At 46.0% G+C, this 22,342-nt stretch overlaps 1 protein-coding gene across 1 annotated transcript in view; it reads right to left on the reverse strand.

Annotated features, from left to right (window-relative positions):
• Nucleotides 1-247: 247 nt before the first annotated feature.
• Nucleotides 248-22,342, reverse strand: part of LOC126522894 (GRAM domain-containing protein 4-like) — a 37,801-nt gene continuing 15,706 nt past the window's right edge. The window contains exons 4-20 of the mRNA XM_050171738.3: nucleotides 22,114-22,191; nucleotides 18,920-19,019; nucleotides 18,203-18,279; nucleotides 17,021-17,201; nucleotides 14,848-14,873; nucleotides 13,859-13,950; nucleotides 13,144-13,235; nucleotides 12,429-12,465; nucleotides 12,116-12,193; nucleotides 11,973-12,016; nucleotides 11,344-11,453; nucleotides 10,481-10,656; nucleotides 9,403-9,535; nucleotides 7,864-7,954; nucleotides 6,444-6,525; nucleotides 6,259-6,324; nucleotides 248-3,608 (exon numbers count right to left, since the gene is read on the reverse strand). Of these exons, the coding sequence (XP_050027695.3) occupies nucleotides 3,486-3,608; nucleotides 6,259-6,324; nucleotides 6,444-6,525; nucleotides 7,864-7,954; nucleotides 9,403-9,535; nucleotides 10,481-10,656; nucleotides 11,344-11,453; nucleotides 11,973-12,016; nucleotides 12,116-12,193; nucleotides 12,429-12,465; nucleotides 13,144-13,235; nucleotides 13,859-13,950; nucleotides 14,848-14,873; nucleotides 17,021-17,201; nucleotides 18,203-18,279; nucleotides 18,920-19,019; nucleotides 22,114-22,191 (1,586 nt within the window). The 3' untranslated portion in view covers nucleotides 248-3,485. The remainder of the gene's footprint in view (nucleotides 3,609-6,258; nucleotides 6,325-6,443; nucleotides 6,526-7,863; nucleotides 7,955-9,402; nucleotides 9,536-10,480; nucleotides 10,657-11,343; nucleotides 11,454-11,972; nucleotides 12,017-12,115; nucleotides 12,194-12,428; nucleotides 12,466-13,143; nucleotides 13,236-13,858; nucleotides 13,951-14,847; nucleotides 14,874-17,020; nucleotides 17,202-18,202; nucleotides 18,280-18,919; nucleotides 19,020-22,113; nucleotides 22,192-22,342) is intronic.

Raw genomic sequence — 22,342 nt, forward strand, 5'->3', positions numbered from 1 at the left:
CCTTTGTTAGCGTAATTTTGAAAAGATATTTCTGTGCCCTTTCTTGCTATCTTGTTGTTCAGTGTGTGTAATTGGAATGCAATGTTCTCTGTGTACAGGAATCCTAATAATTGTCGCTTTCAACATAAAAGATCTTACAGGGCTTTTGCCCTAATTGAACTGCAGATAATGTGTAATGATAGTAATTTCAGTGTGTAACCTGTATACTGTTGCTTCATGGTACTTACTACTTTTGTTTTGTGCACTATACCTTTTCTTTTTTTATGCAGTACAGTCAAATTAGTTTTGCTGCATCTTTTGTTTTTATCGCTACCAAAACACATTGTCCTTGGCATTGCAATTCACTTGATACAGTACGTGGCTGTCACTTAACGTAATCCCAGTTGTTGGGTCTGATCTGATGGAACAAGTTTGTTTGTCCCGCAGTTCTGAAATAGTTTCCTTATCTGAAACTGCTGCTGTTGTAGTGTCATGTATTTTGTTGCTTCTGCGGTTTTGTTTAAAATGTATGTTCACTTGAAATCAAAGGCTTAAGATGCACAATCAGGCATGCGTCTGTTTTACTTATTCGTCCATAAATATCATGTGCGATATTAAGGACATAAACACAGTGTTATGTCTGTAGCCTCCATCCTAATTCAGCTCATTTTTTAAATGAGACTATAAATTTTCATTGAATGAGCTTTTCTTTTTTCTTTTTTTTTTTCTAGACACTTTTATTTAACGCTTTTGAGCAGTTCATAAAAACTTTACTGTGTGGCTTTTTGGGAGCCTTGTGTACTTGAAGTAAGTTGATTAAAAACAAGTTACAATACAGGCAGAAGACAAGTTATCATGCTGCTTATTCTTTTTTATCTGTCTTGTGAGTTACTGGAAATAATTCATTACAAAAATAATTTCATTGTTTTTCTGATGCGGGTGTTTTTCAAGCTAGTGGTTACATTTTTTTCTTTCTTGAATGCTGCAAACTTTAATAGACTGTAATATAGTTTTGCCTTGTTTGTACATTCATTATTAGAAACAACTCGGATGAGACAAATTATTTAGGCATGAAGCTGTATTGCACTAGTGTCCCAATTTCAGCTTGAAACATTTCAATTGCATGATGTCAGTTAAGTGAGAAATAAATTTAAACTGAATGTCACAGATTTTGCCTTGAATTTTTTGTACAAAATACTTGCAAACCCCTCTTCCTATCACTGTCCGATTTCAAGGCAGCTAACTGTAGAGATTGTTATCGCTTTTTACTTAACTTTATCACAAGGGTGTTGCATGTTTAGTGAAGTGCAGCTAGTAAAATGGTAAGGAGTTTAGCTCTAGAACAAGACATAATAGTGTGCATACCATCTTGCCTACTACAGTTATTGGTTTAGGTATTTATCTGCCACTCACACTCGTGTTTATACTGTAACTTGCAACTGCACGATTATGAAGTCGAAGTCAAGGCACGTGAAATAGTTTTATTGCAGTTCACTTTCCTCAGTTCACTCTCCTAGGGACCATGGATTCTTGCTTGAGTTATCTGCAGTTGGAATTCTGCAGTGCTAAATGTGGAAAAAAAAATGAGGAATACTCATTTTATGCAGCTATATAAGCAAATTTTGTGCCGCCTTCGACACAGTTCTAAATGAATTCCAAACCTGAAGTTACTGGATACTTTTCTCGAGAGTAGAGTCCCCACAAATGTGCAGCTGGTTTCGTGACAATCATTTGCGGAGGGTGAAATTTGGTGCGTACTTGATATTTTAGGATCGCACAGGGTTTTGTGCCTTTCTGCTGTGGTATGTTTAGGTGTATTCCTACTATGTCGCAGGTGTGTGGCATCCTCTCTCATAGTGCCACTAGCTAGCATGTGGCTGCTTGAATTTTAAGATTGCACACATATCGACTACTCCAGCCTAGTGGCAGTCCTCTTGTCAGCCGCCTTTGGTTCTGCTTCCTCTCATTGGAAAGCCAAAAGGTCCAAGTTAATCAAAAGCCTCCTTAGAATTAAGCGACTTCACAATGCATTGTAAAGGTGCTGGGCCGACTGAAAATTCTAGCTTTGTCTTATATCTTGTGGGGTTTCCCAGTGAGGTAGCAGGAACTTATTCAACTGCTTCAAACGTGCTTTCGCACGGGCTCGTACCACCATTGGAAGTGCCACTGAATAAGTTCACGTCTTCACAAGGACTTTTGGAGCTGTTCCTTGGTGTTGCTTTTCACCCACTGGATATAGTCATGAGCTTGATTCATTGCACGGTGACTCTATTCTCTGAAAATTACAGTAACTGTAGTAAACAACTTGTAGTCTCTCATTGTACCAACAGGAGCACTTCTAAGTGCTTGGAAAACTGTTTATGCCGTGGTTTGCACTGATTGTACAGGCACACCTTCAACATTAGTGCAAGGTCTTGTGTGTGCAATCTTTGAGCTAGTAAATCTACTGCTTGTACTGTGGAATTTGCTAAATATGAGCTGCCCACCCATCTAGCACGTGTAATTATGTTGGTCTTTATTCTAATTTTCATTCAGAGATACGCCTGCTTATTTAAGCACTGTTCAGGATTAGTGGCTGCAGTGAGGTCTTTAAAGTGGCAGCATAAAATTTAGCTGTTTAATGAACATGGCAAGAATATTGCAACTGGTGATCAACGAAGTTCAAAAGGTTGTTTTCAAGCTAGGCTTTGATATGCAACTGGGGCTGATCTTAGTATCTGTGCATATCTGCCATCAACAAGGAAACACACACTTTCATGTACAAGTTTATTGTGTTGAATTGTGAAAGAGCAACAGCAGGAAATAAATGACTCAATGTTCAACAACTGAGGTAAAGGTATCTTCCTCATAAAATAGCTTCAAAACATATGCCCATTTTTTTGTAGTAAACAAAGAGGTAAACATGCTGCTCACATATCGCACGTCGCATGTGCTCACAGTGTCGTGTTGTATGGTCACTTTCATAAGGACACAATGGCTGTAGACTGAATGCTGTTTGCACGTTAAGCTGTTGATTAAAAGGAGAGTCAGTGCAATTCCAAGAATGGTTGCTCTCGTAATCTTCAGAAATATCTTGGATATTTCCCACCAATGTATTGAGTCTTCATTGTCAGCTGTGAAGCACATGTGAGAAATAGTGCGCAACAACTGAAACCGTGGATGCTTGCAGATTCCTTTGCGTAGGCAAGCAAAGGTCTTAAGCAGTCGTAGAGCCTAACCTGGCACGTTTGTATAGTTGTTGCCAGGGCTGAGCTTCTCATTTACTATGTACATTGTATAATCTCTTTGTTGGCTCATTACATGGTGTCGGACTCTCCTCGACACAACATTCATGGCTATTTACAGCAACTGACTAGGCAAACTACAAACACAACTCTGCACAGGCAAGAAATCACTTGAGACTTATAGGTGGCGCCACAGAGTTTGACTATGACAATGGCCATATGTACAAATGATTTGCGCATGGAATGTGGAGTGTATGCACAAGGCCTCGAGTGGCGAGTCGATTAGCTGGTCTTGGATTGCAGAAGGTCGGCTATGGACGCCCACTTGCAGTTGTTCTGCATTCCTTGCTCCACAATGCTCTTGAAGGTTTCCTCTCGATTTGCGACAGTGCCAAAAGTGTACACCTGCAATGATAACACAGGGAAAAGATTTGCTTATTTTTAGCACACTGTAGATTTTTTTTCAAGTCCATCCAGCTGGATACAAAGAAACAGTTGAGCACAGATTCATGATACAAAGAACACAATAAAGTGGACAGTGGCAGACAAGTCCAGATATTAATAGCATGAGGAATGGGTGGCTATTTACAAACATGGGGTCATTTAGTTTGGATGCTGGTGTCGGGCATATCAAGTTACATCCATGAGGTACAATATCTTCCAAAAAAGAAAAGGGTTGGTTGTGGCTAGCTTTGCATGTATCACTAAGTCTGTTCAAAATCGAACACTCAATTCTCGAACAACTGAAATTGTTTTTGCGACATCTGTTTGTCCAGTCTTGCATCTGGATAGCAGCATGCAACACATTGGATTGCTGGATAACTCCATCTTGCGCTGGTCATGTGCTGTACAGGGGCATATTCTGCAAGTGTCCACCTCGTGGATGTCCATTTTGTCTGCTACTGAAGTGTTGATTGGCTGGAGGTGCCCGTCTCCTGATGCGTACCCCAGCCAAGCCAATCACAACTTCAACAGCAGATGAAACGGTCATGTCAGCTAGGTAAAAACTTACAGAATAACACCCCCCCCCCCCCTATTGCTGTAGGCATTATACAAAATGAATTGGATGCTTGATTGACCAAACTCTACCATTGCAAGTGCACAACTGTTCTAAAAGCAACATCTAAACGTGTTTGTGAGATGGCAAACCAGCTGCCGAAGATTGCCCAGGCTTCTGAAAGGAGTACAGCTTGTGTTGTCAAATAGCAACCACTACTGCTGTCATGAGACATTAGTATCATCTTGCCTCTTCTTTCGCCCTCACACATTTTGTCATTTCTTGTTCATCGAAAGCCTCTGCTCATAGCGAGACTGACTGATCCGGAATTAACAAAGGTAATGCTGAAAGCTTAGCTTAAAGGGACACTAAAGACTAACACATGCACACTGCTAAAACATTATTTTGAAACCACATTTTCATTAATTTGGCCAAAGAATATGGAAGTATTGCTGAAAAAAGATGGCTGTGGCTTAGCTAAGGTTAAGCCCAGGATGCGAAGCATACTAGCCTTTATTTTAGTTGTTGAACCACTGTTTAGCCTGGTGAATTGCTGTTGCTTGGCTATATTTGGTTCGGCTAGACGAAGAAACAACTCATGCAGGCGAGCGCACGAGCCGAGACCCGGCTATGTAGCTACGCGGCCGCAAGGGAGCGCACGAGTTGAGCCTCCGCTTTTGCAGCTGTTATGACGTCATATGGTAGCTACGCGGCCGCGCGCGGCGCAGCAAGGAAGAGCGTGGTTGTGCGGCTAGTATGCTTCGCGTAAAATCAAGCAGAAGCTGCTCTGGAAGTTCTCTAGGTATGCGTCAGCATTGTGCCACTTGCTCATCTCCATGCAGCCCGGTGTCTTTATCAGTGGTATGAAACTTGATCCGACCAGAATGAACGACGCCGCTGCGGCGACACGAACTGCTGCGGACGGCGGCGCAAGGTTAATTGATGACGCAAGCAAACTACTGCAGGTGACGGCGCCAGGCGCACTGATGTTCCGATTATCATAAGCCGTTATCGTTCTTTAGCACCTTATCCAGCCGCGTCGAACCATTATCAGCTGTACTCCGTTGGCGGCTGTGAATGGCGCGGCCCGAGTCCTCGCCGCTTGGTTCGCATTGAAGCGAGACGCGTGGCCCCCGTCTTGAAAGCGATCTGCGATGGGGACACAGTGCGCGGAGTGTTGATAGCTTCGTGTGCGCTGTGTTCTAGCCGCCTCACGTTGAAGAGAGCCAGCGTGATGGTGAATTCGGTCACTCCTGCGGGCCCTTTGAAAGCAATCGTCTTACGTGATGTACGGACGGGTTTTCTCGTTAGGTGTGCATAGAAATGCTTACGCGTTTTTAAAACTACTGTTTTGCTAGCGCCCAGAAGTGTCATTTAGTTATGCACTTTAATTTAGCATTCCTTATGGATCCCGGCACACACTGGATTGAGCACCCGCAACGAAGCGGCTCACCGCGTTGTTCGAGGCCTCACTCACCGAGCATCATCGGAGGAAGAGCTCCCGCGGGGTACTGCAAACGTCTGGGCGTGGGAGGATCGTTTGACCAGGTTCCACGACATCACGACACACTACCAGTTACAAACACGCGCATACCCATTCCCTCACGCTAGGATAGACAGGATGCAAGCAGTACACTTCAGACAATTACAAACAGATTCTTACGGAAACTCCAGACTCGTGCACGCCATGTATCCAGACATGTACACTACAAACAGATGCACATCGTGTGGCGAGGTTGCCACACCTAATCACATGTTATGGGAGTGTCAGGAGTTAACAAACACGTCGGGCAGTGCCGACCCCTCCGTCTCTTCCACCGCCAGCCTCCGCTCGCGCTGGAAGACCGCACTGCTCAGCTCGAACCTGACAGCACAGCTCTGGGCCGTCCAGCGAGCCGAGGAAGCCGTTTCGAGACAAGGTCTCGGAACCGCGTCCGCGGCGGGTGCCCAGACCCACTAAAAAGACGCCGGACTCGAATCTTACTGATTTGAAAATAAAGTTTACGCTCTCTCCGCTAAGCGTTGAAAAGCTGCTCCGTACATAGAGAAGTGACTTACTTCGCCATTCTTCATGGTCACAATGAGGGACGCTCCATCGCCGGATATCCACGATGCCGTCTTTCCCTGAAAGACGGAAGACGAAATTCGCATTGAGGACTATTTGATCACTTCCAAGGTTTAAGCAATTACTGCAGCGATATGAAATGGGGATGCGTAGAGTACTTAGCGGGACAGAAACTTACCTTTTCGAGCTTGGAAATTTCTGAGAGGTGGATGGTGAGATTCTTGGGGTGCTGGGTTTTGTACCGCAGGAAAAGCAGGTAACTGCAATTTGAAAACGGGACAGAAACGTAAGCAAACTTGGCGCATTTGAAGATTGCGCGGGCTATCGCCTGCAGGCTACAGACAGCGCCAATAAGTTTACATTACGTCCACGTACAATGGTAGTGGTTTATTAAATACGTTCCGAGCGTGGTAGGAAAGTGTGAAGCTTTGTTTTGCAAAGAACAAGATCGGAGCGTATAAGTGGTAGCCATGCCACCTTTCGAAATTTGAAACATTGTTTTTCTGGATGCTTTTAAAATTCTGCCATGGTATCCAATTCAGTCATGTTTGCGCCTTCAGCCAATAACAGAAGGCTGTAGCAGCTCTGGGAGCCAATCGTAGCTCGCAACATGGCGAATTAGATCACATGGCGGACTTCGACAGAACAGCGCCGCACTCTGTTCTCATCTATGACAAATTTCCGACAGCTTTATATATGTACCAGATTCCGACGTACGCTTTTCACAACATTCAGGCTCCTTCGCACATACGGCCCTGCAATCATAAGGTATTCAGCACACGTAGCGCATTTCGCACACCAAGTCGGCTAGCCATGGCGCTGGGAGCCTGTTCGGGCACTTGGTAACCAGTGGCACAATTCCTCGAACGATCACTTTCGGGAACGTGGCTTTCAGTGAGCGCCAATAGCTAAGCCAGCGGAAGAAGGTGTGACCAAAGGGACGGCACACTTCACACCAGCGTTATTTCGAGTGCATTCAAGGATATTCGAGGGTTGTAACAGCGGAAATTGTGGGGGACAGACACAGAAAGGAACGAACAGACGTGGACGTAGCTGCTGAGCATCTGTTTGTTCTTTTCTGTGTATGTGTCCCACACTTTCCGCTACTACAACCCTCGAAGAGTGAACCAACTAGCTCAGTTGAACACCCATTCAAGGATGCCCGTTGCTTCGGTGAGACGGCGTCCTGGACGCTGCGTCACGCCGGAAGTATTCCAGAAAGTGGTCGACAATGCCGGCCTTGACGGCAAACGGCGCACAGAAACGGGCTTTTCCTCATTAGGTATCTTGTTGTGGAGAAGCCAACTTCGGCGAGCGCTTGCTGGTCGAACTACGCGCGCGTCCGCATCCAGCGTTTTAGTGGTGTCGCAACTCCAATATTCAGGCCTCTGCCTGTAAAATGGGAATAGCTGAAGCGCAAGATGCCAGTGGTTTGGTGCGAAAGTTGGTAAAGTAAGATTCCACTAAACTAAATCACCAACGTAGCTGTCTTTTCGTAAGGGCATTACGTTTAATGTAGACCTCGCTACAAAACAGTTTTAAGACTGCTGAATGGTGATCGCGGGGATACCATTAACGTGAACATTGTTTATACTCACTGGTCTGTCAAGTAGAGACGACCGTTGCGGAACGCAGAGGTGAGCGAACGCTCCTTCTTGATCAGCGTGCACTTTCTGCCTTGTTCCCAGCCTGCAACAGATGGAGGGAGAGGGAGAGCACTTGAATGTCTACATCGCCACACCTGTTCAACAACCATTGTGTCTACATCGCCACACCTGTTCAACAGCCATTGTGTCACCCGCCGTGGTTGCTTAGTATCTGTGGCGTTGGGCTGCCAAGCACGGTCGCGGGATCGAATCCCGGCCACGGCGGCTGCATTTCGACGGGGCGAAAGCACCCGAGTACTTCGATTTAGGTGCACCCTAGGTGGTACAATTTCTGGAGTCCCCTACTACGACGTGCCTTATTATCAAATCGTGGTTCTGGCATGTAAAACCCCACAATTTAATTTTTCAGTCATATTGTCGCGAAACAGGAACGTAATAGGTCAAAGAGCCGATACTGTGTCTGTTGTTGCGACCTCAAAATATGACACACGAGAGGGATTGGTCATGCTCCAGAAAGTTAACCGAGAGTCTCATTTTTCTTGTTTTATGTAAAACTGACGGTATTTTCTCACAAAGCAGACAAACCTTACCATACATGCAACTTTTCTTTTTCAAGGAGCAATAACTTGTCACTGTTACTTCAAATTGGGTTCTGCTCAACAACGATCCCGTTCTGTCACTTGGTGCAGCTGTTTTCCCGACCATACCCGCAAATGGTGGCCTAGTGGCTATGACGTCGCGCTGCTAAGCGCTAGGTTGCGAAATCGAAAGCCTGCATGCCTATGGCGAGTGATGGTTGGCCGATGATTATCAAGTGTGGTTATGATACATGTATAAAGTGGGCTTTCCCGGAGTAAATTTCAGTTGAAGTTCCGCGCCTGGTCCTGTGTGTTTCTTTCCTCGCCCGTTGTCGTTTGCGCGGTTACATGACGCATTCCAATATCGGCCACCGACTAGCCCACCTCTCCCTGTTAAATCGAAACCTGGCCGCGGCGACCGCATTTTGACGTGTGAAGGGGGGGGGGGGGATGCATAAGCACCTGTGTACCGTGCAAATTGGGTGCACGTTAAAGAACCTCGCGTTGTCAGAATTACTGCGGAAACTGGAAAGTGTCCGAAACTTGAGCATTACGCGATCTCCACACTAGGTGCGTGGGAGGACAGCGCAAATGAAGCGACCCGCCGTCTCGACTTGCGCCTTATCTTTCAACCTGCTGCAGATTATCTCCATGATATGGCGCGCGGGTCGCGTACGCACTCGGAGGCGAGGGAAGTCATGCGCAGCCACGGTTGGGTTAGGGGAGACGCCCTTATCTGAAAACCCTCCCCTCCATGCGCGCGCTTTATCACCCGAGACTTCCAACAAGGCTCCAATAAGATCGCGCTTGGGGCGCGATCTTATCGCACTTGGATTTCATCCTGAACCTCACGGCGACGGCGAAAATACGCCTGGAGTGTCCATATAACTGCTATCGTAATAATAAAAAAAAGAAAAGAGTCGATTGACGAATGCATCCACAGTTGGCCTACCTTGCAGGCACATCTCCGAGGTGGGTATGTTGAAGATGCTGCTGAGAACTTCGTCAATGTCGTCCCCTCGGAACGAGACGGGCGATTGGGACCGGCTTTCACTCGCGTTGTTGTTGATCATTATCAGCGGTGGCTGCACAAACAACAATCATTGCAAATGTAACAAAACAGACGCAACGTCGCAGAGCTATCTACCTTTCGCGAGTGAGAGAGAGAGTGACTGTGGAAAGGAACAGGCAACGTTCTTGCGCCGTATACACACAGAGAGAAGAAAGAAAAGCCAGGAGAGGAAAGGTAGGGAGGTCAACCAGACGAGCGTCCAGTTTGCTACCCTACACTGGCAGTACGGAAAACCGGGCACGTGGTTCGGTTAAGCCTGATCAAGTACTTAGACGAAGAATCGCAGTTATTGCAGCAAACAGCGTCACTTTGCAGGCGTACACTGATTAAATGGCGCATTAAGTGCATGGTGACCGGTGATCACTCGTATAACATACTTTGACTACATGGTCAAATAGTTTGGTCGTCCAAAGTAACAAAAACAGCACACGCATACTCTCGCAGGCAAAAAAGAGCGAAAACCATAACGCCTGACGAAAACAGGCATGTCTTCTTTAGTTATGAGAGGTTGACTTCGACATATCGTTGCGCGTTGTCACAAATGGTTGTTTTGGGACCCCGAAAGGGGGTTGGGAGGGGGGGAAGGGGGGTGCGGTTTGTGGTAGGATCATCTGAAGCAAGCTAACGACATGCATTCGCCTCAAACAGTTGAAAAAGGTCTGGCGTGAAGCAGGCCGTCTGGAGTTCGTAACAGACGACCAAGCAGCTAGCGCTCGAGCATTCTGGGAAGCCAAGTGCACACGGACCTGTGAATTACGCCGCAGTGTCAGTACACCACCATTTTGTCATTTCTGTTTGCCTCACGGTTACGGAGCAGGTTGTACGTCCATCTCCGATTGGCTCAAAGCGCCACCATTGCGCACTTCGCGAACTTGCGGCGGAATTCGGCCGTGTTCAGAATGGCGTCGTTCCGTGGTGCCTGTAATCGGCGAGCGACATGTACGAGAGAAATGCTTACGTCGGACTTCTTCTTCTGCTTCTCCTTCTTCTTGTTCACTCGCGCCTGCTTCTCGATCTCGGGTCCGGTGGGCAGCTCGTTCCACAGGATCCACGCCATGTCGTACTTTGCGCGCACTCGTGGAAACCGCACGAACACGTAGTCCAGGATGAAGGCTTTCAGAACCAGGGCGGTGCCTGCGAGGACGACGCGTTTAGTCACGTGGGTCTCGGTCGTACGAAAGAGGGGGAGCGTTTAATGGAGAAGGTAATTCACACGCGACTAACTCGATTCGCGGAAGAAAACAGCATCTGGGCTCACGAAGTGGTAGGTTTCAGACAGCACCTTAGCGCTCAATTAGATACCATGATAAGGCTACAACACACACAACACTATTATGCGTATAGCTGCAATGCTATATGCAAGGAGTGTGCTAGAAAGGGAGTTCAAAGGAGTACACCAAGTGTACACCCAGAGATGTCGCTATAGTTTTCTGCTCTGAACAGAGGGAAGGAAACATGAAAAGGGAGAGACAGGCGTGAAGAACGCATAATCTGTGCTTGCAGAGGAACGGCAAGCACACAGTCAGCTACAAATAAACATCCTGAGCAGACGGGTAATAAGTACTTCAGAAAAAAAAATAGCATTCTACGAACTTCCTACTGCATTCGTTCCGCCAAAAATATAGTTTGGCGTGTACTCTATAGCTTATAAAACGCCGTTGCAAGCGCTGATAGTAGTTATCCGGTGTTGAGCACTGTTTCTTCCGAGCCACACCTCGTGGCCAGAACCGGGCCGACACGAGGTTTGAGCGCTTCGGTTTGAACTCGGCACTTATCGAACGCACTAAACTGTAGCAGAGATGCCGCCAAGGCGAAGCTCACCGAGCACTTTGATGACCTCTGCCGTGGGCCGGATCATCGAGTACAGGGCTAATACGCCGAGGATGCCCAATACTTTGGCCGTCACTGCCGGCTTCCTCCACGTCCACAAGCTGCGAGAGTTGTGTACATCAGGATTAGTACGTGGTCGTGTGAATACGTACATGATCTTCGCTTGTGCACGAAGGCGTTTCCTTTCTTTGATATGTCATGAAAGGCTATCAAAATTGAGCTTAACAGCTATCATGAATTATATTCGCGCAGTACAATGAACTTACGTCATTGCAATTTTCATTGTCTAGCGTATGTAGGATTGTTGTAGGCAGGTGCAAAAATCTGTAGGAAACAGAGTAATCTACAAATTAAGTAAAGATGTAGAGCCTGTAGACTGTCAATTTCATTTCTGACAACAGTAATGTTAGAATAAATTGTTTTTCTTTTTTTAAGTATAGGTAATGCTCTATTTCGTGGAGAAGGCTTTCGTTTCACAGCAGCAGTCGGAATCACTGTTCCTTTGCGGACCTTGGGTGACTGTGGCTACAAAAAGAACTGTGAAGGTTCTACAGGCGTGCCGAACGATTCGTAAAGGATACTTCAGCTAGAGCTACATATATCGTGTAAGTGACACTTACCTTAGTCCTTTGTCGAAAGCGTCTGACAGCACGTGAAACGTTTTCTGAAAGGTGACAGAAAAGACAAAGATTGTGAGGCTCCTGTTGATATGGCTAGCAAACCGCGACAAATCGTGCGATTTGCGTATGAAATTTATGCTTACCGCTATTTTCATGTTGAGGGACATGATCGCCGGCACCTTATCGATTCCCATGCCGATGCCGAGCTTCTTGTGATCGGTCTGCGGCAAACAAGAGAGGAAACGGCTCGTTTTCATGTACGTTCAGCTCTCGCATGAAAAAAAAAAAAAGTGCAGCTTCATTTGAACAACTGTTCGATCGCATGGAAGAGATAATGGTGAAGTAGCCATTTCCTCGTAAAGTTTGTTCTATTTCAGCGCATTCGTACTGTGCTCTCGTTTTACGTCCGTAGGTGCAATCGCTAATATGGTGCCGTGAGGAGGTGAATTCACTCACCGTGAAAACGTCGTCCGGGGCTGAGCCGAGGAAGCCTCTGAAAAGTGAGAAATGACGTTTCTTCGTGAGTGTAAAGTTCACACAAAAAGCTACCTTATCTACTTTAAAACAGATTCCTTGGTAAGAAAAATAAGAGAACTCGGGAAATCGGGCAAACGGAAAAGGAAGGAAAGGAAAGAAGAGCGATGTGTATCTCTCACACGAAGTTCCGTGTTTGGAGCGCTTGTTTATAATTTTTTTGTTTATCTGGCCTTTGTTATTGTCTGCAACTTGTGTTTCTACTTTTTTTTCATGTCATAAGGAGTAGCCATCAACATCAATTGGTTCCAGCGCCTCCTTATTCAGCCATACTAATAAATAAATAAATAAATAAATAAATAAATAAATAAATAAATAAAGCGATAACATCGAACCTTGCACTCTTCGATATCATACACCAGCACTAACCTTGTCCTATATCTTTCAAAATATGCCTTCAGGCAGGTTTAATTGATCGAGGATAATTATGTCCCTTTCACGATATTCTACGAGGGGGATTCACTACGAGGTACCGCAAGCTGAGTGTCCTGTGTTTTCGTTTCAGCTGCACACTTGAGAATTAAGTAGTGTCCGGCAGTTGTCAGGTCTGACATTCGAAGACTTCCCTGGTTCTTTTATCACGTAAAAAAAAAGGAACACGGAGATGAGCGAGTATTGCTAAGCCGCGGACACTCACTTCATGCCCAGGTAGTTCTTGATGAGCCCCAACGCGACTCCGACGAAGACGAGAGTCAGCAGGCAGTCGTTCCAGAGTCCGTGAAGAATGGCCTGCACAATTAAAGAGTCACGGTCATTCACTATACGCTACTTACACAGCACATCTTCTACGGTGGCGCTTTTGTGACTTCGATAGCAATAATATGCGTCGCGTCGTAACTACGAAGTAATCATCGAACGCAAAATTGTGGCACCGAGGCGACATTATGCCTTCCTGTGAGACACTAACCTAACGCCTGTGAAAAAACTTGCTGTTTTTAACCTCCCGTGAGCTGTACTAGGCCCCCTTTTCACTCTTAGTATGGTTCACTGCGGTGCAATATGCTTCGCCGCACTACATTCTGTATGCTTTACTGCATCACACTTCTGTACTGCAGTGAAACGTATTAAATAAAACGATCACTATGAAACGCACGTCAGACACATGCCTGGAAATGGACGACTTCTCAGCTGATCCTTTCTTGTTACCTAGACGAACTAACGCCTATGTTTTTGTGTGTAATGTCGACGCGCTTTTTGTACGTATTATCAATATTCATAGACTGCAGGCTCAAACTCATTTTTCGCCGTTTCCTTAACGACGCCCCAACCAATCTCCCGGCGGTCCCTGGAATACAGTGGTCGTACGGCCTTAACTCGATATCACGTTCGTGACAACACGCAAAGCTACTCACCGCAACGACGAGGAGCGTCTGCAGTGGCGACTTCCACTGGAGAAGCTTCGTGACCTCATGTTGCACTGCCCGCAGCGAACAGTCCACGCACGCTGCGGAAGAGAAAAGAAGACAAAAATTCAAATATTTGCGCACTCCTTCCCTTCCCTTTAGAGCGCAGCTTAGGCGCCCATTTCTGTGGCGAGCGTCGGCGTCGTCCCTCGGCGTAACCGAGTGAACGAGAACGGCAGAAGGATGAAAGAGCAAACGCGGAGCGTGGATGAAAGAACGGCGATAGCGAAGAGAGCGCGAGAATGAAAGCGGAGGAGGAAGAGGGTACGGCGAAAGCGCGAGAAGAAGGGCGTAGTGCCGCGCACGACGGGCTTTGCGGCGACGACGGCTACGAGATGGCGCCGGAGTGCGCACGTCGTCTGTACGGAAGCAAAGCGCTGCGTGAGCGGAGGTCTGTCTGCGGCGGCTGCTGCTGTGAATCGTGCCCACGCGTCACTATTGGCGAGGCAGTCTCGCCACACTCCGTTTGCGACGTGCCGCACGAGACAGCTTGTCCGCGCCAGCCAATACATCGCGATATGAAAACAGGCATACCGTTGCGCCCAAATTTCGCATGGGAGTATCGTAATCGTCGCTGAATTTTTCCCCTGTCGTTTTTTTTTTTTTTTTGCTTTCTTGCGACGCGCTTGAGAGATTTTCGTTAGGAGAACGCTGCAGCAGAATCCTGCCCAGCTAAGAGGAAGCATTACCTCAAGAGCTCCTATATATATATATATATATATATACGCGAGAAGGGAAAAAATGACAGTCTTTCTCCGGCATACTCTGCACCGATTTCGGTGGTGTTTGTTTCATGTAAGTGCCATAGCTAAACTTTTCCTAAGGGGAGCAGATTTATTTAGACCGTCATATAAAAGAAAAAGAAATATTATGATATGCTTCAAGACGCCTATGGGTGCACAACAGCAGCTTCAATGCAACAATAGGGTTGCACTTACCGAATCGAAACAGGGTGTCCTTGGTGCTGCAAGGTGAAAAAAAAAAAGATAACAAACAGTGAGGTCAGGCAACAGTGGAGGAGAAATCTGAGCGAGTTGGTTATAGTCGAACATGTATACAAAGCAGCGTGCACAAAAGTAAACAGAAGAAAAAAACACGATTATTCGTCCTTTTGTAAACCTGTGCTCGAGTTTCCGTTCTTTTAGATGTTGTGTCTATATGTATCCAGGTTATAGAATCGCTCAATTTGACGACGCCCAGGTTTAGAAAGAGATCGCTTAAGGCGTCAGAGATTTGAAGATGCACCAAGAAGGATAAGTTGAGGTAAAGAAGGAACTTGACCTTGTGCAATACGAAAGAAGCCACTTTTACCGCGAGAGCAAACTTGCTAAGCCGGACAAGGCTTTAAAAAAAACAAAAACAGGGACGGGTGACGACGCCGCCTTGAAGTTCCCGCACCAGCTCACCGCGACGTCACAGATTTTGACGGCGTTTGTTCGGGTCGAGTGAATTTTTTTAACGGTACAGACGGTACTGCATTGTATTCAAATGGAGTCAAAGACTGATCTTAGCACTTTTTGATAAGTTTTACCGCACCACAACGGCCCAAATACGAGATAACACTTTGAAATCCGTGACGTCACAATCACGTGCCGACGCTGAGGTTTAGGCACGAAATTACAACAACAACAACAAAAAAGAAGTTTAGCGCTCATTTTTTTCTGCTTATAATAGAACTCTTAGCGTGAAATTACAAAAAAACAAGTTTTTTAAAATACTATATGTTATTAGTGTAATCAATGTAAGCTGATTTAGTGAGTCTCTTTAGTATGCCTTTATGGTAGTACAATTTATTATTGATTAAAGTAGTCACATTTTCAGCACACAGCAGAAATGAAGTGCTTCTTAAAGCAACGTCGTGAAGAGCTCAGCTTTTCAAAAAAAAAAAAAATAGTTTCTAAGTAACCTGTACTGCTTGGCTCTTGAGAACGAGGTGCGCCTGTTATAATCGAAAATTCGGGCATTCGGGCCCTTGATACGTCAGCTGTGATCAGACAAATGAAAAGAATCCCGAAGTGCGCGCAAAATTGCGGCGCGACTGGCCGCTCGAGGCACGTTGGGTATGTTCGCGGGCTTCTTTCACGCTCGATAAAAACACTTTTGTGCAAGCTAGCACGCTTCGCATGCTCCAGACAGGGTCCTACCCCTCTAGGGGCTTTTTGAACATCCTCCACCCGGACATCGATCCACTCTGCCCAGATTGTGGCACTGAATTTAGCTCATTACATCACATGCTCTGGCAGTGCCCTGTGTTACAGGATTTTAATACAGAAGAAGACTGGACGAAGGCCATTACAGACCCGAGGCAGGACGTCCAGCTCCTGGCTGTCCAGAGGGCCCGTGAACGAGCGAAGAGGCATGGCCTCTCTGTTCCGACATGGGGCTAGCCAACGGCTGGGTAGGGACCTACAGGCCCCCGCTTAGCTCCTCAGGACCCCAATAAAGTCGTTTGCTGCTGCTGCTGTGTAGCACGTATTGAGCAACAGAAAACTGCATAGCGGGTTTTGCATGTTGCTCTATAAGTTTCTAATTGACACTGTTCATCTAAATATAATATTTCAGAAGTTGCTTAATTAATCAGGATTAATTATGTAATCAGGCAGAATGAAAATAAGTAATCTGAGTATGTCCAAGCAACGGCAGACTTCATTACCTTGGTTCTGTCCAGCTACACTTTAAAAACAGTTGCGCCCTTTGGGGTGTATGTCTGCCACACAACGACAGTCGTCATCTGTCTTGCTTGCGTTTCCTTTCTTGAAAGCGCCGCGCTCGTTACTTTCCTGTCGAGAATGCTCTGTCATGCTGACAAGAAGCATGCTGTTCGCGACTAGGAAGTACCGGGGCTCGTAGAGTTAAAGAAACAAAATGCGGGCAAGACAGATGACAATTATTGTTGTGTGGCAAATATACACCCCAAAGGGTGTGCATTTGTTTAAGAGTGTACGTGCATTCGCATATTTTTAAACAAACTCTGGCTAAGGTTAGCTGGGACACCCTGTATGTAGCCGCGGAACCAGAACGACTGGTACCACTGACGTGTAGGTAAAGTGGTTATAAGCAAATGCGATGATGTCTTCGCCACTTCCGAGGTTATATGTAGGCCCCACGTACTATTTGAGCGAGAAGGACTCGTCGTTGTCCTTCGGAGGCTGGTCCGGCACCTCGACGGGGTGCCACTCGGAGAAGTCGTCCTGCAGCTCGGCGAACCAGCGCTTCAGAGTGGTCAGCTGAACCGCCGCCCAGTCGGAGGCGTTGAGCTTCTCCGCAGAGGATGACCGCAGCGCCGGCGTCTCTGCATGAGGTATGTAGTTGCGGTCGCGTTAGGAAATGTCGACAGTCGCGACGCGGACACATTCTACAGTATACGCTTGTGAGCAGAAGAATACAGCGTTGGTTCAGTTAATCTTTTTTCTTCAAAAGGAGGAGCTTTTCTTTGTGAACATCGCCGGGATTTTGTGATCGTAAGAGTTGCGCGTGGCTGTTCTGTCGCCGAATAGGCCATCTAATCACAGCGGAGAAGACGCGCGTCACTGCATGGCCTCCGAGATTTACCCCCGCGCGAACGCGCGCCGCGATGGATATCGGAGGCCATGGTGACCGCCGCTGGGTTTCTTGCATCACCACCAGATAGCTCTGGTATCCGCGGTTGCGCCGGCCGTGCGGGGGACAGAAAAAAAGACAACCAGAAAGCTCGCCTTCGCGCTTCCGCGGCTGCCGGGAATTAGGTGGTAAACGCTTCTTGCGGATAGAATGGATTCAAATTGCACTACGTACGCATGCGCGTGCTGACTCTGACAACACGATGCGTTCGAGGCGTCCGTCGTACTCGCTAGTAGTCAGCAACTCCGCCTAACAAAAGGCTCAAATAATTTGCATATGTCGGCGCTTGTGTGTGCGCGTGCGTGCGTGTACTCGTGTTTCGATTCTTTATGCGCTCACACAAAGCTTCGCTGTATTTAGGTTCCAACTCGTTCAATCTGCTACAATTTTACTTATTGAAATGACAACGATAGATATTTAGATAGATAGATAAAAGATATTTCAGCACCTAACAGTGGCGCCACAAAAATTAAAACTTACCAGCGCCACTACAGCGCTAAACGAAATATAAACAAGTCAGGATAGACAAGAAGATCACACTTCGGAAATTTCAAGCAGGCCAGTGTTGCCGTGAGCGAAGGCGTGGTACGCCAGTACGGACGCACGACTCCACGCACAATCCTGCTCAACTGACCCGTATTACCGTCAAGCATTGAATGAAAGAGTGAATAGTTTCTAAGGGAAAACACTAACCACAGGTAACTTTGATGCTTGGAATCCTGCCTGCGCTGTTTTGGACCAGGGGGCTCTGGGGTGCCGGAGCCTTTCGCCTAAAGACGTGTAAAGGAACATAAAAGAACAGCTTTATAGCCAAAAAGTATCCGAGACGTTGTCTTTACTGTTAGTGTTTTCAAAGAAGAAAAAGAATGCTAAATGTTATTCACATAAAACTGCGAGTCGTCAGAGAGATACGCAATAAAAGGTTCAGGTACCTCTTGCACAATATACCTTTGAATAATGACGTAATTTTGGCCATCAATCGCCAATTCACCTGCACGTCGATGTAGTTGCGCTAGCGTGGCGCACATGTTATAATATGCACCTTGGTTCTGAAGCTTCTGTGTTTGCTGCGGTACGGTTTTGTGGTGCCATCTCGTATGCACTAGGCGAATGATAGCTGTTGCTTCCGAAATTCCGGTGCAGACCTCTGCACCTTCTTTATACCTTTTTTTCTTGCCTTTTTGCGTGATTAGACACATGACTCTTAACAGGCTTCAGACAAGATGACGCAAATCAGTACTAACACCAAGTATAACCGCTTATTTCGTGTGGTCTTTTGCGTGCTTACACATCTTGGAAACACATATGACACAAAAGAGGCTTCAGACAAGAGGGTTCAGGTACAATAGTAAACAATTTAAGCATAAGGTGCTATCGCAAGTAGATATACAGGAAATATGCGTCACTCACCTCTGTCGAGGAGCCGGTCGCTTCATCGTGAGCTTCGGTGAACTCGAATCATTTTGAGAGGACTTGTCACTCTGGCTATGCAAGGCGTCGTCATCTGAAACTGAACAAGTGTTTGAGGCTTCGGTTAGTCTATAGCCTCAGAAATGCTTCTGCAGATGTGAATTGAAGATAGATAAAAAGAAACAACAAAGCAGTTCTACATTTTCGGATGTCATCCTTCTCCTCAGTCACGGAGTAAAAACATCAGTGCTGTGCGTAGTTAGGCCAAAGCTTGCACGGTTGCGGCTGCTTGTTTCGTAACGCCGTCATGGGCTCCGATTTCGTGAACTGCGACTCGTGTATAGGTTAAAGCCCAAAGTTCATATCTCGGACGCTAAGGCAACAAATATACATGTAAACAACGAGGTCAAAGGAGGACAGCTGTCTTGCAGAGCCTTGAAAGCGTAAGCGTCAATGCATTTGTACGCGTCGAGCTTTTCATGTACCAGCTTACTGCAGCGCTATATAGCATATTGCCTTGTAATCTGTGCAGTTTTCGACCCTCGAAGTTAGGTAGGTAACGGCGCCTCTCGCGCAGCGCGATTTGGATTGGCTTCGCTTGCGGCTAGCAATATGCGCTCTTGATGCGTGGAGCCAAAATGTCAGCAGTGGGAGGAACTTGCGTGGCTTATGCATTACGTCATGTAGGGTGACCCAGCTAGCGTTAGCCATGCTGTTCATTGAAAAAAAAAATTAATAGAAAAATCACGATGCAAGATACAATTTTAAGATCGACAGTGTTCGGTCTTCAGACCTCTGATGATCAAACACTGTATGTCTTATAATTGTATCTCGCACTGTAGTTTTTCTTTAAATATTTACTTTCATTGAACACCTTGGCTAACGTTATCTGGAACACACGGTACAGTACAGTTATACAATTAAAATAAAATATATATGAAAAGTGCACATTACATTTTAAAGAAAGCTTTCTACACCAGTGTAACCGGGTGCGCGTTTGGCTGTTACGTAGCTATACTTGTTCTAGTATAGTAAAAGATTTTTCTTTATTGTGCGCACTTAATTAAAACAAAATTCGTTGTGTTGCTTCTAAAGTTGTATAGTGACTGCTGGGAAGCACTCAGACCGATTGTTTCCCACACAAGGCAACTTCGGCATTCACATTATCGGCGTTCACATTCGACTTCCGTTGTGAAGAGTAAAAGCTTATTCAAGAGCTCTGCAGTGCTTTCACAAACCTTCCATTAGGCGACGTCGTAGTAACTGGTCGCCAGTTTATAATTTTATTAGTTAGGCTTGTCTAATCAGTTGCGTAAATTCAACAAAACACTGAAGACTAGCATGTACACAACGTACGAATCGTTGCATTCGCGTAGAATATCTCATTACCTGTTAAATAACGAGCATGTTTTTTTTCGTATACGAACAACTTGTAGAGACGCCCACACTGTCATATGTGCGTGCTTCAGGAACGGGCTGGACTAATTTATTTCTGAGCGCAGCAGAACTTTTGCTGCAAAGGCCTGCGGATGACTCGTAAGCGAGTGTGGATTACAGTTGGTTAATCGATGCAAAAATTCATTTCGGTTACAGCATGCGTCGGTAACCGTAAGTTGCAGTGACGAATCTAAGCGATCCCTGGAGGGGGGCATGCTGTGCAAAAAAAGTTCGACTTTCTCTGTTCTCAGTGTTGCTTGAAAACTACAGCCATTGCAGCGCGCGTCAGTACTTTTCGCCGTTTTTTGTCCCTACTGGTAATTATCGTACCAACATATCTGCCGTGTTATCCGCGCTTGTGAGACGAGTGGTATATATATAGAGATAGACAGAGATAAACGAGATACTTTGCCATTAATAACGTAGTCTAATTAACGAAGTTTAATTAACAAAAATATTCATTAACTTTCTTTATTGGTGATATACGAGCAGTTTAAACGCGAATTCGAAGGCAGCGATGTTTTAATGCACCCTCATGTAAAAAAAAAAATCTTAGAAGTCGCACCTAATTCGAGATATTTATCATCGAATTTCAACGGTAAATCCAGGCAATATCGAAACCGAGCGCCGTGGGAGACTGCGGAAACCTTGGCCGGACGGCTGTGTCTGGCCAAGGTTTTTCTGCGGCACGCTATCATTCCAACTTCTCCCCCTCACTTCTTTATATACTCTGTTATAAAAAGGTTGCCGTCTGACGCGCAGACGGTGTAGCGCTCAGTCTCGATATTGTCTTTAGACGTTTCTTTTAACTGCGCGATAAACGAGGACACACGAAAGAAACATGCACCATACCACGAGCGCCTCGAATGAGCTTTCGGAATTTGACGAATATCTCCAATTATGTGCGATTTTCAAGATCTTTTAAAATATAGGTGTGCACGAAAATGTCACTGCCTCCAAGTTTGCCGGTCAGACAACTGGCCCCAAGGCACAAATTTAAAAAAAGTTAGTTAAAGATTGTTTTGTTGCCTTCTGAAGCTCACGTTATGAGCGGTCACCTTCGCTGTGCTTATAGCCTTTTCTATAAAAAAATCTGTCTTGTCTAAAAAAAAAAAAGAACACCCTGTACGTAGTCGTGTCTGACGTTTGGGAATTTTCACTTGGCCTTGAAAGCGGTGGGCGGAGAGTGCGTGTCGTTAGGTGTCGTTAAGCAGTGTCAGTCTTCACCTTGTCGCAATATACGCCATTATCTCTCTCTCTTTCTTTTTTAGACACTTCTTTCCTACATATTCTATGACTATACTGACGTTCGGCCATACATGGTTACACAACATTACTTCTGTTTGTTCCAAGTTTCTTCGGGAACTTTCCTCGAACTTTCTGGGCATCAGGATGACGTCTGTTGTAACCACTACTGAGCGCGTGCAGCTTTTTTCGAATTGGTGTTGCGTCGAAACGACCGTTTGAAGAAGAAGAAGAAGAAGAAGAAGAAGAAGAAGAAGAAGGAGGAGGAGGAGGAGGAGGAGGGGGAGGAGGAAATAAAGGGAGAAGGCAGGGATGTTAACCAGAAATGCGTCTGCTTGGCTACCCGTCTCTCTGGGGGACGGGAGAGAGGGAATAGAAAGATAAAATAGAGAGAGGGGGAGGGGAGGCGGAAAGTCGCGGTGAACTCGCACACGCACGCGGAGGGCCTGAGCGAGTCAGAGACATAGGCCAGCCCGTTTGAAGAAGATAATCAAAACTGTGTGCATATATACCCGAGAAAGGCGCACGCGTGTCCGTGACGTCGCTGTGACGCAGCATAGTTTGCGGAGTCAGGATGTTTCGGGGAGTCCCTGCGCGAGAGCGGACGTCACGTGTGAACACACCCTTACCGCACATTTATTTATTTATTTATTTATTTATTTATTTATTTACTTATTTATTTATTTATTACGCCTCAAATACCTCGATGCGAGTCAGTGCGCGAGGGGCCGACATGAGCAC

Source organism: Dermacentor andersoni, chromosome 6 (genome assembly GCF_023375885.2).
Source record: "Dermacentor andersoni chromosome 6, qqDerAnde1_hic_scaffold, whole genome shotgun sequence".
Classification (NCBI taxonomy): Eukaryota; Metazoa; Arthropoda; class Arachnida; order Ixodida; family Ixodidae; genus Dermacentor; species Dermacentor andersoni.